This window comes from Dermochelys coriacea, chromosome 5 (genome assembly GCF_009764565.3).
Source record: "Dermochelys coriacea isolate rDerCor1 chromosome 5, rDerCor1.pri.v4, whole genome shotgun sequence".
Lineage (NCBI taxonomy): Eukaryota > Metazoa > Chordata > Testudines > Dermochelyidae > Dermochelys > Dermochelys coriacea.
The window spans coordinates 122,740,243-122,757,938 of record NC_050072.1 but is presented as its reverse complement, the minus strand read 5'-3'; the positions used below and the strand labels follow the sequence as shown (position 1 = coordinate 122,757,938).

The window sequence follows — 17,696 nt, the reverse complement described above, 5'->3', positions numbered from 1 at the left end:
AGGAAAATCTGTATCCAAAATGTTTTGACAAGAATTTGTCAGTGATAAATTTGACAAGATTAGAAACATTAGATTTAAACAGGGGGAAGGTAAGGATTAAAAGGGGTTTAGTGTAGGGTCAATAAAATCAAAGACATAAACTTAAAAGGAAATCAATGGCCTGGGTTTTCAAAAGTAGGTGCAGCTCCCCCAAGACAAGGAGAGAAAGGGAGCTGCCCTCATGTCAGAGGCAACTCTTGCCCAGGGCTGGCCTTACCACGAGGTGAACTGAGGCGACCGCCTCAGGTGTCAGACTGTGGGCAGGGCGGGGGGCGCCACTAGGACCCAGAGTTTAAAAGTTTTGGCCCAAGCGAGGTAGAATGGGGGCATCATTTGAGCTCCCCGCCTCAGGTGCCAAAATGTTGTGGGCTGGCCCCGCCCTCTCCCTGTGCTCCAGTGTGCCTCTGCCTGGGATCTGCCCCCAGCTGCTGCTTCCCACTGTGACATGATTCCCCCCTTGAGTCCACCCCCACACACCTGTCAGGGTCCCCCCAAGTCTCTATGGCCCAGTTTCCCACCCCAGGATGCCCTCTCAGTGAACCCCCTCCCCCAAGGTACTCCCCAAGGAGCCCCACCCCAGGATGCCCTCTCAGTGAACCCCCTCCCCCAAGGTGCTCCCCAAGGAGCCCCACCCCAGGGTGCCATCTCAGTGAACCCCTCCCCCCTGGGTGCACCCCAAGGAGCCCCACTCCAGGGTTCCCTTTCAATGAACCCCCTCCTACCTGGGCATGCCCCAAGGAGCCCCACCCCAGGGTGCCCTCTCAGTGAACCCCTCCCCCCTGGGTGCACCCCAAGTAGCCCCACCCCAGGGTGCCCGCTCAGTGAACCCCTCCCCACTGGGTGCGCCACAAGGAGCCCCACCCCAGGGTGCCCTCTCAGTGAGCCCCTCCCCCCTGGGTGCGCCCCAAGGAGCCCCCCCCAAGGTGCCCTCTCAGTGAACCCCTCCCCCCTGGGTGCACCCCAACGAGCCCCCCCCAAGGTGCCCTCTCAGTGAACCCCTCCCCCCTGGGTGCACCCCAACGAGCCCCCCCCAAGGTGCCCTCTCAGTGAACCCCTCCCCCCCGGGCGCGCCCCCAGCTCCCCACCGCGCCCTATCGGCGGCCGAGGCTGCCCGGGCCAAGCGAAGCCCCCGCACCGATGCGGAGATGCACCGTCGCTCCGCCCGCTTCTTGTTGCCAAGACACAGGCCCCGCCCCGCCCCGCCCCGCCCGACAGCTCCCCGCGCGCTCGAAAGGTGGCGCTGCGCCACGGAACCGCCACGTGAGCGGCTCCGCCCATCGCCTAAGGTGATTGGCCACCAAAGGTGCCCGTCACACCAAGCTTGCTTCCGCCCACGGAAGCGGTGACGTGTTTCAGTCTCGCCCGGGGAAAAAAACGGAGGCGGGTGTGCGTGTCGCCCGTGCTGTGCGTCATGAACGGGGTGTGTGGTGAGTTCATCGGCTTTGGGGGAGTCCAGCCGTGCGGGGGTGGGGGGAGGACAGCCCAACCCTGCAGGCTGGGGGGTGCGCCCAGCTTTGAGGAGGGGAGGGCGAAGGAAGAGTCCAAGCCTGCAGCTGGGTGGGGGAAGAGTCCAAGCCTGAAGGGGGGGAGAATCCAAGCCACCAGCTGGGGGATGGGGGTAGAGCAGGGTGGTGTGGAGCTGGGGGGGGGAGGGGGAATCCAAGCCACCAGCTGGGGGATGGGGGTAGAGCAGGGTGGTGTGGAGCTGGGGGGGGGAGGGGGAATCCAAGCCACCAGCTTGGGGGGGTAGAGCAGGGTGGTGTGGAGCTGGGGGGGGGGAGGGGGAATCTAAGCCACCAGCTTGGGGGGGTAGAGCAGGGTGGTGTGGAGCTGGGGGGGGGAGGGGGAATCTAAGCCACCAGCTTGGGGGGGTAGAGCAGGGTGGTGTGGAGCTGCGGGGGGGAGGGGGAATCCAAACCACCAGCTGGGGGATGGGGGTAGAGCAGGGTGGTGTGGAGCTGGGGGGGGGAGGGGGAATCTAAGCCACCAGCTGGGGGATGGGGGTAGAGCAGGGTGGTGTGGAGCTGGGGGGGAGGGGGAATCCAAACCACCAGCTTGGGGGGGTAGAGCAGGGTGGTGTGGAGCTGGGGGGAGGTAGGGGGAATCCAAGCCACCAGCTGGGGGATGGGGGTAGAGCAGGGTGATGTGGAGCTGGGGGGGAGGGAGAATCCAAACCAGCTTGGGGGGGTAGAGCAGGGTGGTGTGGAGCAGGGTGGGGGGAGCGTCCAAGGCTGCATTGGGGGAGGGAGTGCTCAGCCTGGGGGGCTGTCAAGCCAGCTCCAGTGGGGCCTGCCTCTCAGCAGTGTCAGGGAGGGGGGGTGGGTGTGACTCAGCACCGCATGGGGCTTTGGGTCTGTGTGCGGTAGCTGGCCCTGGGGTTAGGTGCCCCTGAACTCACTGGCGTCCCCCGGCGTGGGCATGCCCAGGCGCCTGTGGGGACATGGGCCACATGCACTCCTGGCCCTCGGGCCCACCAGGACTGTGTGGACATGAGTCCTGGCCTAGTTCTCTGGCAACCAGTAGGGGGTGCTGTGTCAGGAGGAGGGAGCCTTGGTGTACCTGCCCTGACAGCTCCAGGCCAGGAATACCCCCTCTCCTCCGTCCCTCCTGCACCTGGAGCCCCCACCTCCTGTCTTCTCCTGAAGTCCCTCTCTATACTAAACTCTTCCCCTCTGAGCCAGACCAGAACAAGCCTACCTTGCTCTCCCACTACTGCCCTGATAAGCAAAGCAGCCACCTGATCTTACTGCCACAGCTTGACCTGCCCCTCTCCTCCCCCTCTGTATTTATCTTCCCTTACGCATTGTTGGCATTGGTATTTCCACCTAAAACAACCCACCATTGTTACTATCACTGGCCCCAACCAGTGAGATCAGGTGACTGCTGGGGGACCTTACTTACCATTGCAGCTCGTCCTGCTCTGAGCAGGGTTAGACAACATGGATCAAGCCCTAAGGTTCAGTCTGTGCTAGCAGTCCCACTGTTGTCCTCCTTGGTGGAGCAGCACCAGTGGTATCAGTGTTGGGGAATAAAGTCTAATGACACAGCTTTACGGCCTGCTGCTTCAAATACTTACTTCCAGATGTAGCCCTAGTATCTCATTGTTACCTTACAGGTTATAAGCATTAAACCCAGTAATAAGGGTTAGAAGAATCAGCACCTTAGATAATAAAATGTTTTAGGGTAGGGATTTTGTGTGAGAGAGAGATTAGTGCATATTGTGTTGCCTGAGCCCTCTCCATATAAATAATAAATATAACGTGTGTTATGTTTTTGGTGCTACATAAATAACTTACCATAATAAATCACATAATATAAGTTTTTTAATTTCTGCATGCAGCTGAGGTACTACAGCAGACTTTAAAGTATGGATCAGATCCTGAAGTCTATGCAAGTCGCCATGAAGCTCACTGGGAGCAAAATCAAGTCTCTCATGACTGAGTCAGAAAGTGGTTCTGGCTGCCTTAGGGATATGATGGGTTGATTAGGAACTTAAATGCCTAGCTAATAACACTTTGGAATCCTTCTAAATGAGTTAACAGAAAAGTGTGTATGTGAAACTTAATGCCCTGTTTAATAATAAACCTAAATATGTTCTTGGTGCATACCCTCTAGAAGACAGGAGTGGGAGAAACAAATTCAGATATATTAAGACACTGTTGGTTCCTGTCACAAAAGATGGACTGAGCAGACTGTCTTGTAAAAACTCAGATTTCAAAATAACACTCGGCCAACAATACAATAACAGAATTCAATAATTTGATCAACTGTTACATTGAATCAGAGTGACACATTGTAACAGTTGCTAAATGTAGTGCCTCTTTCATAACCCAAATTGAATGAGAGCTAGGATTTAATTTCAAATAATATGTTAATATTTTATGTTTTGTCCATTTTTGCAGATTTGCGTTAAATTGAGAGTTCTAACTATAATTGGGTAATTACTCCTGAAACTAACAAGATGGCAGCAAACCCTCCAGGTCAAGGTAATTTTTAAACTAGATATTTTTTGTTTATATCTCTTCAACTGCAGACACTTTGCTTTTGTTTTATTCGTTTATTATTCAGGTCTGTTAAGGAGAAAAATTAGAGGTGGTGTTCTGGTCCCAGTGAAGTCATTGGGACCAGGATTTCATCCTAGAAGTATAATTTAAGGGGAAACAATTTCTTCCATTTTTTGAGGCAGGAATCCAGTTTCCAAGATTGTAGATTAGAAAATAAGCAAAATCTCAATAGGACTAGATTCTTTTTTGTTTTAACTTTTTTTTTTAAGGGGGGGAAGGGGTAAGAGAAATACAAAACTACTAATTATACTGGAAGCACAGAGTTAGTGCATGTCTCTTTAAACTCAAATCCCAAAAGAAAACAAATGAGACTTTACAGTGATATAGTATTTTTTTTAAGTTTGTTATTTTGCTATTCTCAACGGCTCTTGTACACTGAATTTGACTCTTGGTTGCCACACTGTGCATCTGGGAGCATACTGAAGGTCCAAAGAGGCACAGTCCTGCAAGTGAGAACAAAAGATGAGGAGATCTTAGCCATCAAGAATAGATAACAAAATTTTGAGACCACAAAAAACAAAAACAAAGTACTGCTAACTTTTTTAAAGCTTGTTTACATTATGACAACTGTAGAGTTACCATATTTGAACATTCGAAAAAGAAGACATTCCATGGGGGAGGTATTTGCTTGTGGCCCCCTGATCCCGCCCCAACCCCTTCCCCAAAGTCCCTGCCCCAACTCTGCCTCCTCCCTGCCCCATTGGACCTCTTCCCCAAATCCCTGCCCTGGCCCTGCCTCCTCGCCTGAGCGCGCTGCATTCCCCCTTCTCCCTCCCTCCTAGCCGCGCAAAACAGCTGTTTCGTGGCGCAAGCGCTGGGAGCTAGGGGGAAAAAGCTGGCACCCTTTCTTGAATGATCAACTCTTCTTTAGGGAAAAATAATAATGGTAAAATCCCAGATGTTTTTAGATATTTAAAAACTCCTCCCCGATGGCGATTTAAGAATGAAAAAGCCGGACATGTCCAGGAAAATACAGACATATGGTAACCTTAGACAACTGTTGTACATTTAAATTTGTCTATTTGCGAATTTAGTACCCAAAGAACTCTTAATGGAACTTTAAAAAAAGAAATCTGGCTTATTTTAACATTTTACCATGGCAAAAATTGAAATTAAAAACATCAACAGGAGGCAAAAAAATAGTGTGCTTGGTCATTGGGAAATACTTGTTTGTTGAACACAGTGATTCCAATGTGGTTTATAAAGTATGGACCCAATTCTAAGTTGTCTTGTGTGGGTAGAGCCCCACGAACAGTCTCCTGCACTGAATGTCTTCCAGGGTAGTGGCCTGTGCCCCTAAACCTGTAAACCCTAGCACACAAGTAACTGTACACCTAAATGCAATGGGGCTACTCTTCCACATAAGTGTTTGCAGTACTAGACTTTGAAATACTGAAGTACAGGCACCTCTGAAGTGGAACATAGGATTTGTGTATAAGCCCAGACCAATATTGGACATTAAAGAAAGATTGTTGTATCAAATAGATGGATTTAGAAGTTGGGGACAGATGGGGTGATTTGCAGAAGAAAGTACTTATAAAAAGCTTTGTTTTTGGATTTCTGCCAAAAAAAAATTGAGGGATAGTCCCATTGACTTCAAATGGGATTCAGCATGGGCATACCTTTGCAGGATTTGGCCTTAAACACCATCCCTTTTAAGTACATGGTAAGCCTTGTTTTTGACTGTAAAATCAGTTTAACTCCATCATTAGAGACTAACAAATATTCCAATACTGAATTTAGAGCTTCACTTCTAAAGTTTTGAATACAAATGTACAAATCTGACTCACATGATTTCTTCTTCCTCCTCCCCCAAAGTTTAGGTAACTTAACTTAGAAAGGAAAACTGCAATTATTTTTTATTTCTTGAGTACTCCCCTAAGAATAACTCAAGGGGCTGAATATTTGTTTTATATTATAAACAAAAGTATTCAAAAAACCCTCAAAGCTTTAAAGAACCGAAAGATAAATGGGCAAAAGAAGGGGACTCTAAGTCAAAAAGAAGAAATGGGAAAGTCAGAAGGATTCAGCAGTGATCTCCTAGTTCTGCCTGGCCAAAGAGTACTAGCCTAGATGCAGACTGATGATAACAAACAATACATGAGTGAAGTATGTCTGTCGGGTTTGCTGAATAGCACAAATATTGATGCTATTCAGGGAATTTATTCTTTGATGCCTTGCTTCCTAATCAAAGCACAAGGTTAAGGACTTTGCTTCAAAAATTAAGCAGAATGGGTGTGAACAGGTAACTTATTCAGACTTCCCAAAAGAAACACACATTTGTTATACAAGTAAACATCTTGTATATTTTTGCTCCAAGCAATTGAACAACATTTTTTTGAAGATACCGTATCAGCAATGTATTTCCATGTCCTTACAGATGTGAACTCAAACTCTAAATGTTACGGTTTTGCTAAACAAGTTTATTTTAGTTTCAGTTTCAAAGGTGAGATGTGTAGGAGGACTGCAAAGCCAAATAGGACTCTGAATAAAATTTACTTTGGGGCTTTTATACCATGGAGCACTTACAAATTTCTTCTAATAAAGAAAAGGAAAAGCTTTTAGTGTGGTGTACCGTGTCCTCAGGAAGTGTTTAGACCACTGTGGTGCATTTTGAAAATAAACTTTTAAAAGCAAGAAATAAACTGAGTGCTTGGCAATAAATGGTAATACATTCTTAACCATTTGTTACATGTATTACGCTCGTGCACAAAGCTGGGAACAAAGAAGGTATCTGTCTTGTGTGACAGCATCATAGGTTTTATTCTACGTGTGACCTTCTTGTAAGTGTTAGTGTGATGGTAGCAACACAATAGTTACATTTTGGGAAAATGCTCTTCCTCTAGGCCCCACTTCAGAGAAATGGAAGAAATATGTTCTGCCTATTTTTCTCACAGGGCTACATTTTGCCTGCTGACCTGCACAACGGAGCTCTGCAATTTAACAGAAGATAAACTTTTGAGGCACTGATGTTGGCTCAAAAGTGTAATTTTCAGTGTGTTGTTATTCTCTCTCTGTTAGGTGCTCTTGCATCTCTTCTAGCTGTCATTTATTCACTTTAAGCAGTACTGAATGTTGGTTAAATATTCCGCCCCCACCCCCGTGCTGACAAAGCCTTGTATATAGAGGGTGCAGGGACTGGTTTCAAAGTGAGTATGTTAGCCAAGGGCAATCTTAAGAATCTGGCGAATCACTAAGCCAACTTAATTCACAATACAGTGTAAAGAAGAAAATTGTCCTCTTGCCTTGGATGATGTAAGCAAGAGGGAGTCATCTAGCAATTGTAGAACTCTTCAGAGATCCAAATGTAAAACCTCGTCCTTGAGGGCATTGGTAGATTTGACATTCCCTGGAGGTCTTTGCATCCGTAACCTAATGAACAAATTATATTCATCTGTATTGGTCGTAGTCGTGAGGGACAAATTATTAATAATTCAAGTGTAATTTAATGAGTTACTAATATTCATTTTGCTTAACTGCTGCATAACATGTGTGAGACCATAGAATGTAAATTACCACCAAAAAATTGTGTAATAGTCTGCTATATTGTGACTACTGCAATCACAAAATACAATTAACGTATGAAAAATGGAATAACAACTTACAGATTGCCTAGAAACCCAAAATATGTTGCATAAATTATGATTCTGCTATTTCAGATATTTCCTCATAGAATGAAGATCACCATTATGATGATGATTTTGTATTTTGATAGAGAAATTATTTTGAAATGTATTCTGAATTGAGCAGAAAGAACAAGGAATGTGGTGGTATTTTTAAATGCAGTGAGACTCAGCGTACAGTACGTATCTACATCTGGGTTCAAGCTGTGGCTCTGTTCCGAAAAGTGGTTTAAAAAAAAAAGTGGCATTATGAGTTTAATTGTTTCTCAGTAATTTTCAGTTCATGTGCTCAGATTACAAGTAAAAAGATTCTTCCAACTGCCAATCCTGCTATCTCAACCTCACCTTTTAAAGTCAATATCCCCCCCCCCCCCATATTGCATAACCTCATCAGTAGGGGAAACATGGTTTTGTGGGCCAAATTAGGCCATCAGTTACAGTTGTACAATCTGTAGCTGGGTGTTCAAGCCTGATAAGTCTTATGAGGGGAATCTTTATAGGTCATTGTTTTTACTGTTTCAGATTTTCTTGCAAAAATATCCTTGGGATAGGGGTCATCTTCACTCTGGGAGAAGAAAAGGCATTGGGGAAGCAGGAGAGAGTTTGTAAAGAAATCCAGGCTACTTTCTCTTGCTTTGGGACCCAAAGTTCAGAATTCCATGAACAGGAATTCCCCCCTTGTGTAAGCTAAGCCCTGTTGGGCATCAATTTCAGTAAACTCTGCTTTTTGCTTCTTTTGAAGTGGATTCTCATGCAATTCAGGGTATGTTCCACACTGGTTTTGCATGTGAAAAATCACATTGACGCAAGTAGGTTTTCAGCTCACCCACTGAGTACAGAACATGGCACTTGAAGTTACAGAAGCCAAACTTTAAAAGGGCAGATTTGAGCTATAAATATCTTGTCCTGAGTTTTAGAGCCAGCTCTGCCATTGGCTTATGTGGCCTTGGGCAAATCATTTCATCTCGCCATCCCTTTCAGCAAAAGAGGGATAATACTTCTTGCCTATCTACATAACAGGGATGTTCTGAGGTTAAATTTTGGTGAAGTGTAGACATTCTAAGTGCTATTAGAAGGAAACTACTCAACTAGTGGAGGTGTGAATTGAAAGTTCTTCATTAGAGGAATTCTCAATCTAAAGCTCTTCGCATTTGTATGTTTAAATCAGGCCCTTAGTGACAGTGGTAATATTTCTTTGTATAACCACATTTTGGTATAGGAATTGTATAAAGGCAGAACAGAAGAATTAAAATGGTGTAGCAAAATTGTTGTAGCATGGGATTGTTGTAGCTTCTTCACTTGTTTTCTTTAATGAAGTGTTTTTAAGCAAGACTATCTTACTCTTAAGTGTTGCCAGATCTGATAAGAATGAATTTACTGAAGATGCTAGTTTCTCTCTAAGACTATTCCCCTGTGATTATATATAAATGTTTGGGTATTCCCCCCCCCCCCCCCCCGCACAACACTCTTCAATTACATGAATACTGTTAATCAGATTACTTACAGTTGAAATTATAATTAGTGAATCAAATTGCTTAATGGACAGCAGCCTTGCCAATGCTTTATTCCTCCTTTTTTGATGTGCCTGACTTTTTTTTTCTGAAATCATAATCACTTTATGCTTTAGTATTGGGGAGATGGGGAAAGAGAAGAGGTAGTAGAAGGACAAAGATCCCTGCTTTTCCCCTGTAGTGTTTCCAATATAGAACACTACCTTCCACTATGGCTTAATTCATAATCCTTTACAGATATTTGGATTACAGATATTTGGATTGCAGTTTAAAATAGCTTATTTTTATCCTACTCTCTAAAATTACTGAAGCATATAACTGGTTTCATGATGAAAACCAAGATTAATTGGGGGTGCAAAACTGTTTGGAAAACCATTCCCAGAGAGTAGGTATCATGGTTAGCAGTCATGCTGGAGGGGCATAACAAATGGGGTTCTGCAGGGATCAGTTCTGGGTCCAGTTCTGTTAAATATCTTCATCAGTGATTTAGATAATGGTATAGAGAGTACACTTACAAAGTTTACGGATGATACCAAGCTGGGAGGAGTTGCAAGTGCTTTGGAGGATAGGATTAAAATTTCAAAATGATCTAGACAAACTGGAGAAATGGTCTTAAGTAAATAAGATGAAATTCAATAAGGACAAATGCAAAGTACTCCACCTAGGAAGGAACAATCAGTTGCCACACGTAAAATGGGAAATGACTGCTTAGGAAGGAGTACTGCAGAAAGGGATCTGGGGGTTATAGTGGACCACAAGCTAAATGAGTCAACAGTGTAACACTGTTGCGCAAAAAAAAAAAAAATTATGGAATGTATTAGGAGTGTTGTAAGCAAGTAATTCTTCTGCTCTACTGCATGCTGATTAGGCCTCAATTGGAGTATTGTGTCCAGTTCTGGGCGCCACATTTCAGGAAAGATGTGGACAAATTGGAGAAAGTCCAGATAGGAGCAACAAAAATGATTTCAGATCTAGAAAACCTGACCTATGAGGAAAGATTGAAAAAATTGGGTTTGTTTAGTCTGGAAAAGAGACTACCGAGGGGATATGATAACAGTTTCAGTACATAAAAGGTTGTTGCAAGGAGGAGGGAGAAGAATTGTTCTTTTTAACCTCTGAGGGTAGGACAAGAAGCAATGGACTTAAATTGCAGCAAAGGAGGTTTAGGTTGGACATTAGGAAAAAAATTCCTAACTGTCAGGGTGGTTAAGCACTGGAATAAATTGCTTAGGGAGATTGTGGAATCTCCATCGTTTAGAGATTTTTAAGAGCAGATTAGACAAACACCCAATCAGGAATGGTCTAGATAATACTTAGTCCTGCCACGAATGCAGGGGACTGGACTAGATAACCTCTCGAGGTCCCTTCCAGTCCTATGGTTCTAGATTCCATGAATTTATATAACCAGCATAATGAAAATCTTGACTAAAAATATCTATTTAAAAAGGTGTCCCTCATTTACCCCACTCACCCAGTGCTCCGATTTTCAAGCATGCATTTGGTCCATGTATTTTAAGAATGACCAGATTGCAGTGGCGGTGGTTCTCTATACGAAGCCGCCTCCCATTCCACTGACCAGATCTAGGATGTTCACTTATAAACATGTGGCTAAAGACTGCCTGGAGTAGACACACTGTTGACATGTTGGATTTAGCTGAGGGCTTGTGTGATATTTAGAAGTACTTAAAATGTCCCTGGGATGGTACCGGTATCTCAAATATCTAAGATCAGAGTGCAAAAATTACAGCTGTTTTCCTGTCCCAGAGCAGGGTCAGCTGAGTCATCTAGACAGATGTTATACTGGCAACATCAGGTTCCTTGCGTGATGGATGTCTTCTCGTTTTTTTGACAACTGATCTTGCATTCGTCACTGAAAGCCTAAGCGTGGGGCTATTTTTTGACAGTGTTTTTTGATTTAGGAATGAGGCACTGAGAGAAATCAGAGTAATGGGATGCAAGTTCTTGACAGTTGGTCCTCGCGTGGGACCCAACCTTGTCCTAGATTTGTATTGGTACAAGTCTTTTAAAGCAGATATAAAATACACAAATAGTGGCTCCTTAAGATGGCAGCCATTTTAAGTATGTCCCAGTTTCCCTCCTTACTGATTCTGCCTCCTGAAACTTTCCCTTACACCAAAGATTCCTTTCTGCTCCGTAGGAACATTCAATGAACCAAGTAAGGGCAAAACCATTTTTAGATCTATACAGTAGAAATTAACTACAATACTCTGATTACCAGTCATGCCAGAACTCCAACTTCAGTGAGAGGTTATGGCGGTGTAGAGAGACTAGATGGATCGAAAAGGAGAATTTTGTCATGTCTAATTTTATTGCAAATAGGCCTGATCATTTATTATCCAAGCAAAACTCCCATTATAGTTCATGAGTTCTCCCTGACTCGGGTATAAAGAATCATGCCCTATGAATGCATTCAGTCAGTCAGTCTTGTCATGCTTTAAACTGCATGTCCATTCACTTTATAAAACAAAACAAAAAAAAATCTGATCAACTTAATTTGTCTTCTGACACTATCAAAAGCCAAATATTTAACAGATACACACTTTGGCTATAGCTGTAAAACTGGTTCCTGAAAAAAACCTAACTAGAGATGATAGCTCTATAATATATTTTAAATTATATTAATATTTATGATCTTTAGGAAGCCATTTCATGTTGTAAAATGAGGCGAGGAAAAATAAAACCTATTTATTAATAGCCTTTCAGATTGGTGCAAAGCTTTGAAGATTAGTATATTCATCATCATGTCATACTGTGCAGTGACTTTAATTCCATAAGGTTATAGGTGCCCCATGTAAAAAGGCAAATCTAATATTTTTCTGATTCTTACCAGGTTTTCAAAATAAAAATAGGGTTGCAATCTTGGCAGAACTAGACAAGGAGAAGAGAAAATTACTTATGCAAAACCAGTCTTCCACAAATCACCCTGGAGCCAGGTACTTTATGTTCATATACCTGTTTGGACAATACTTGTACATCAAAGAAAATCACATATGTTCTTTCCTTACAGGTAATCTATAGATCTAAACAAAATACATGTAAGAATTGTGTGCTGCATGTCCCCAATAACCAGTGCAAGAATGATTATTTGTTTGTGGATTCTGAATCTTGACCTGCATGCTTTCCACTTGAGAGAGAAATAGGGGTGCTTCATGACTGCTAAGCAAGCCCTTTTAAAGGAGCATGCTCCTAGAAAATATTAAGCTAATATGCTATTTCTTGTGCTTCAAAATGTACCCTTTTAAATCTTGCTAGCAAACCAACTGTAGGCAGTCTGGAATATTTAGGAGTATACAAAAAAGTACTTGGTCTCCGTTCTACCTGTTCTGTATGGGCATGTTGCAGGTTTCTACTCTTGACATATGTGAGCCTCATATTTAAGGACACAGGTGCTCTCTTGACAAGTATAAAAAAAATTTAAAATGGAGGTCTGAAGTTTATCTCAAAATATTGAATTGGATAGTTAGTTCATTTTAGGATGCAGTATTAAGTGCAAGAGACTTGAGAAAAGTATTCATTTTTGTCTTCCCCTAATAAAATAAGTGAAAATAGTATGCTATTAGTTTCTTTTTTAAAGCACTGCAGTTTAATGTTCGTTATAAATCCTTCTGTTCTGAGGGTCACTACTTGGCTCCAAGTATTCACATAGGTTTTAAGAGAACTGCTACTTTTAGAGGGTTTTTTTCCTCCAGTTCAGTAGAAGTGTTCAGCATGAAGCACCTCTGATTGCCCTTAATGGGAGCTGTTGGGTGAGGAGTTCTTTTAAAAAATCTGGCACTTTAAACATTAAAGTGTCTCCCATCAAAATCAGTGAGAGCTGGATTGGGCTCTATATAACAAATTAAGGAAAGGTAATATTTTGTTTGGACTCTTTTTTTTTTTTTTTTTTTTTTTTTTCCCAAATTGAAACCTAAATTATTTGTTGCCTGCAGCTATCTGAGAAAACATTTTATATTCTGTAGTTTATTACCACTTTAGCAAAAAAGGGCCTTCGTCCGAGTTCTGTATCAATAGGAAATCCTTTTCCTATATGCAGAGTTCTGCAGCCATTCTGCCAAACATCTGATCTTCCCATCATGAAGAATATGGACCCATGGTTAGTGCTATTGTTTTATCACATATTGTTTCATCGCAAATACTATTTTAGGAAAGTCACTGGGTGGCAATGGTGAAAAGGGCAAAAGCTGTAGTTAAACGGAATGTCAAATGACTCTGGCATGACACCAGTGGATTTCAGTTGACATCAGTGAAGTTACACTAAGAACAGTGAGATCAGAATCGGGCTCCAAGTCTCCGTTAGGCTTCTGGGTTTAGTGTGGCAACATTCGATATTCTCAGCGAAATGGTTCAGTTACTGCTATTGCATTTTCTCATTTGCATATAAAAAAATCCAAAATGTCAAGCCATGGATTTTAAAAGCCAAACAAAACACCAAATCCATAGAAAATCATGGCCTCCATTATACCCCTGCTCCAACATGACGACAATGCAGCTTTTCTTACAGATGATCAATGATACCTTCCTCGTCTATTACAGCATTGCACTTGCAAGATCGTCCCTTAACAAGGATTTCCGTGATCATGCTGAGCAGCAGCACATAGCAGCACAGCAAAAAGCAGCATTACAGGTGAGCAGCCCTGTCCTCCTTCGTTCGGTTTTACGGTTGTTTTGTAACCCAGACAGAGAACAACCTTGTACCTACAGAGCTTAGGTAAAGTATCATTAAAAGGGTTTCTTAAAGATTTTTTTCCTATATTTGGCAACAATAATTAAATTCTAACCCTTCACCATGCCTCCAGTTCCTTATTTCCATAATACAATGTCAACAAGTTAGTTTGCACTACCAAATTGCTGTTACACCATTACATTGTTGTAAAACAATTAAAAAAAAAAAAACCCCAAATGCTAGCAGCACGAATGAACTTTAGAGGCAAAATTCTAGCTGGTATCACAATAAAAAAGCAGAGGTGGAGAGAGGTTAGAAATCTCTGGCCTCATCACTTTGGCAGTAGGAAGTAGCAAGGGGCCTTGGGGCTTTGACTAACCTGACCTTATAGGAACAATTGGTACTGCAAGAGAGCATGCACATGGCGGCATGTGCCTGTGGCTTTTTTAGGTAGCTCTGACTTAAATACGCTGAGTGGTTTGGGCCCTTTAGGGTGTCACCTGATGTGCTGGGGTACCATGGAGTCAGCCTGTTCTGCCAGCCTGGGTCACCTTTACCTGGCCTTGCTGGATTAGGCTCACAAGCCTCTTCCAGCTAAGCACACAGGCACCCAGCTGCACAGAGAGAGAGAGAGCCGCTCTGGAAAGATTCAGCCTTAGGGACTTGTCCCAACACTCTGGTGCCCACTTCCTTTAAGGGGTACAAAGCCAAAGGTTTTATAAAATTCACCCCCTCCCTCAGTTGTGTATATCTCCCTCCACACTACTTGCCCGCCCAGTTAGAAATTACATAAACTGGGTTAGGTTCTAAACTAGAAATACCTTTTATAAACTACAAAAGGTGAATTTTAAGTGAATATAAGAGAACTGACAGAACAACGCAGATTACTGACCAAATAAAGCAAAATTCACCAGCTAAGATCGATATACTTAAACAGTTACAAAATATAAATTCTCACCCTAAAATGTTTTAGGCATGTTGCAAAGTTTTTGGTTCAGAGTTCCAGTTATTCCTTTTCAGACTGGACCCTTGTCTCAGTCTGGACTCCCCCTTGCCTTCCCTTCAGGTGGCTTTAGCAGTCTTTCTTGCACAGACAGGCCATGGAGAGGAGTCCCCCTGTTTGCCTTCCTCCCCACCCTTAAATAGGATTTACATAAGGTGGGAATCCTTGTTTCTCAAACTTAACCCCCCTTATCTTCCAGTGGAAAGTTACAAGAAGTCCCAGGTAATGTTTGGTGTCGGGTAATAAGACCATCTGACGCTGTAGTATCACAGCATCCATGACTCAGTGGTAGTGTGGAGTGTCCACAGGAAGGCCAAGCCTTTACACAGTCCATTGTCCTCGCTGATGGGCCATTATCCCTGTCTGGCTTTTCCATTGTTGCACCTGAAGTGTTAGCAGGGGGCATCACCGAAAGTAGCATAGTTGAAATACATATATAGTCAATATTCCTAACTTCCAACACAGAAATGATACAGGCATACCCATTGGATAATCACATTCAGTAAATTTTATAACCTTTCCAAGGATATCTTACAAGATCCATCTTGTGTAAAGTACATCTCATTTATGTCATTCATATCATAAGCATATTTTCATAAGATTATGGAGTGAAACATCACATACACAACGAGACCAATAGAAGTCCCAAATCAACGGGAGCAGGAGTGGGCCCCTAATTGGAATCCCATTGGGCTATTAGAAGCAGACTCTCTTATTTATCTGCTTGGAAGTTTTGATACCAAAGCTTATGAGCAGGCTCATACAAATGTAAAATAAATGCAAAACATGAAGTTTAAACCCTGAATTATTTTGGAGCTGTCAGGGTTAATGATTTAAACAAGTGTTTTTCTCTTTCCAGCATGCACATGCACATTCTTCAGGATATTTCATAACCCAAGATTCTGCATTTGGAAATCTTATTCTTCCTGTCTTGCCTCGACTAGAGTCGGAATGAGAGCGGTTATTTCTCAGAATGAAGGAGATGATATTTTGCCCATTGTCGAAGCTGCCATCTTTCACAACTACTTTACATGATTTGTGAAAACAGATTATGTGAGCTGTTTAAAAAACTGAGCTTTTTTTTAAAAAAATATTTGACTTATTTTTAAAAAGCCTGTTTCATTCTGGACTCATGCTTGTCTTCCATGGTTGAGTCTGGCTTCACCTGAGAAGAGGTGCTGTAGATATTATGGAACCGACAGTATTCTTCACTTAATTTCTTTTGTCAGCTCAGAGTAAGACTGTTTGACTGACATGTCGCACATACATTTTATTTTTCCGATTTCCTTTAGTCGAAAGGAAGGATGCCCTACCCAGAATTTAATAGATGCTTGTTCTAATCTGCATTTCTAAAGTATCTGTCATAGTATCTATGTACTGTATCTGGCCTTAATGAAAGCAAAGTCATCGTTGTCTATCCTAAAAGAGTCACTTTCATTCACTCTGTGCAGGAACGTTATTAGTGAACCCTAATGGTTTTTATGTTTAGTCTTTGAAACAGTATCCTGGTTTCCCAGGTAGTTAGAGATACTATGTGCCATTGTCTCAATCCGTTATACAATATATAAAACCTAATTATTAACCTTGCCAACAAATAATCTTGTGTCCAATTAACCTCCTCTTTTCTAGTGACATGGGGTAAAAATTCCCAAAGCATTTAAGTCCCATGAAACTTAGGATCATAAGTTCCTTAGCCACCTTTGAAAATGTTACCCATAAAAGTTCAAAATCTGCCCAATTCAAAATATCACACTTAGAGTTTTATTATTATTTCAGTGCCTTTGAAAGTGTTTGTGTTGCTCAATTAAAAGTTTTGATTCTGTCTCTGTAAATCCTTTTCAGGCTCATTTCAATTCTGGCATCCCACTTCAGCACGAGGCTGAAGCTTGGCCTACAAACTCAGCCTACCATCCATGATTTGATATTTTCTGTGGTTCACTTCCCACACCGATTTCCTCAAGGACAATATATTGGAGGTGGAACGAACAAACTAAATGCCAGCTAATTTTCTTGGGTATAATAGATCCATACAGTACAATTTAAAAGCTGAAAACAGTGTGAAAGCATTAGAGATTTGGCAGTAACATGTCTAGTTGTGGCTCAAAATTATTAGCCCTTCATCTGAATGAAGACTTGCAGCCGAAGAAAAATTTCCAAAGTGCTGAACCTATTCCATTTGAGTAGATCCCTGGCTGTGTTTGCGAAGATGAAGCACATGCAAATGCTTTGACCAGTTACCTATATACACTTTCGGATTGCAGCATTTTCTGCCTAAATTACATCAAGTCAACATGATTGGGCGGCGTGAGTGCTTTCAACATTTTCATCTGCTGCCCCTTACAGGAGGTTTACAAGTGCAGTTTGACCTCCTATAAAACTCTAGTGTAATCCACCCCGTTTTTCCCAAAAGGCATTTTCTCTACTCTAACTTCTTATTCCTATATTTATTATTTTTACTATGGCAGCACCTCAAGGCTCCATCTTGGATCAGGGCCCCTTTGTGCTGGGGGCTGTCCGTACATGTGACGAGAGACCATCTCTGCACTGAAAACTTGCAAACTAAACAGACAGGGCAGACGAAAGGTGGGAACTGATATTTTACTCATTTTACAGGTGAGGAACTGAAAGAGAGAAACCAAGAGTCAGATTTTTGAAGGTATGTAGACACTTGAAGATGCAGATAGGCAGCTAAAGGGGTTTTCAGACCAAGGTGCCTAACTCCTATTTAACTCATTTAAATGGGAGTTAGGCACCCAATTGCTTTTGAATATC

The 17,696-nt window shown here is 42.7% G+C and overlaps 1 protein-coding gene across 12 annotated transcripts; it reads left to right on the top strand.

Moving 5' to 3' along the window:
- The first annotated feature begins 1,334 nt into the window (after positions 1–1,334).
- LOC119856025 (INTS3 and NABP interacting protein) lies at positions 1,335–16,756 on the top strand. Of its 12 annotated transcripts, none has more exons than XM_043514407.1 (6): positions 1,335–1,466; positions 3,942–4,025; positions 12,089–12,191; positions 13,292–13,351; positions 13,792–13,882; positions 15,784–16,756. In XM_043514407.1, exons 2-6 carry the CDS (start codon positions 4,001–4,003, stop codon positions 15,877–15,879), a joined length of 375 nt encoding a protein of 124 aa, XP_043370342.1. In that variant the 5' UTR covers positions 1,335–1,466; positions 3,942–4,000; the 3' UTR covers positions 15,880–16,756. The 12 variants fall into 12 exon arrangements, with proteins under 12 accessions (XP_043370342.1, XP_043370344.1, XP_038258993.1 ...); XM_043514409.1 differs by lacking the exon at positions 15,784–16,756 and adding an exon at positions 14,336–14,386; XM_038403064.2 differs by having other exon boundaries at positions 1,349–1,459.
- The last annotated feature ends 940 nt before the right edge of the window (positions 16,757–17,696 follow it).

Excerpts from the sequence above, each read along its gene's own strand:
- LOC119856025 (XM_043514407.1), top strand. The coding sequence starts at position 4,001 with ATGGCAGCAAACCCTCCAGGTCAAG. Across the intron at positions 4,026-12,088 it reads AGCAAACCCTCCAGGTCAAG|GTTTTCAAAATAAAAATAGG; the intron begins GTAATTTTTAAA and ends GATTCTTACCAG. Across the intron at positions 12,192-13,291 it reads ACAAATCACCCTGGAGCCAG|AGTTCTGCAGCCATTCTGCC; the intron begins GTACTTTATGTT and ends TCCTATATGCAG.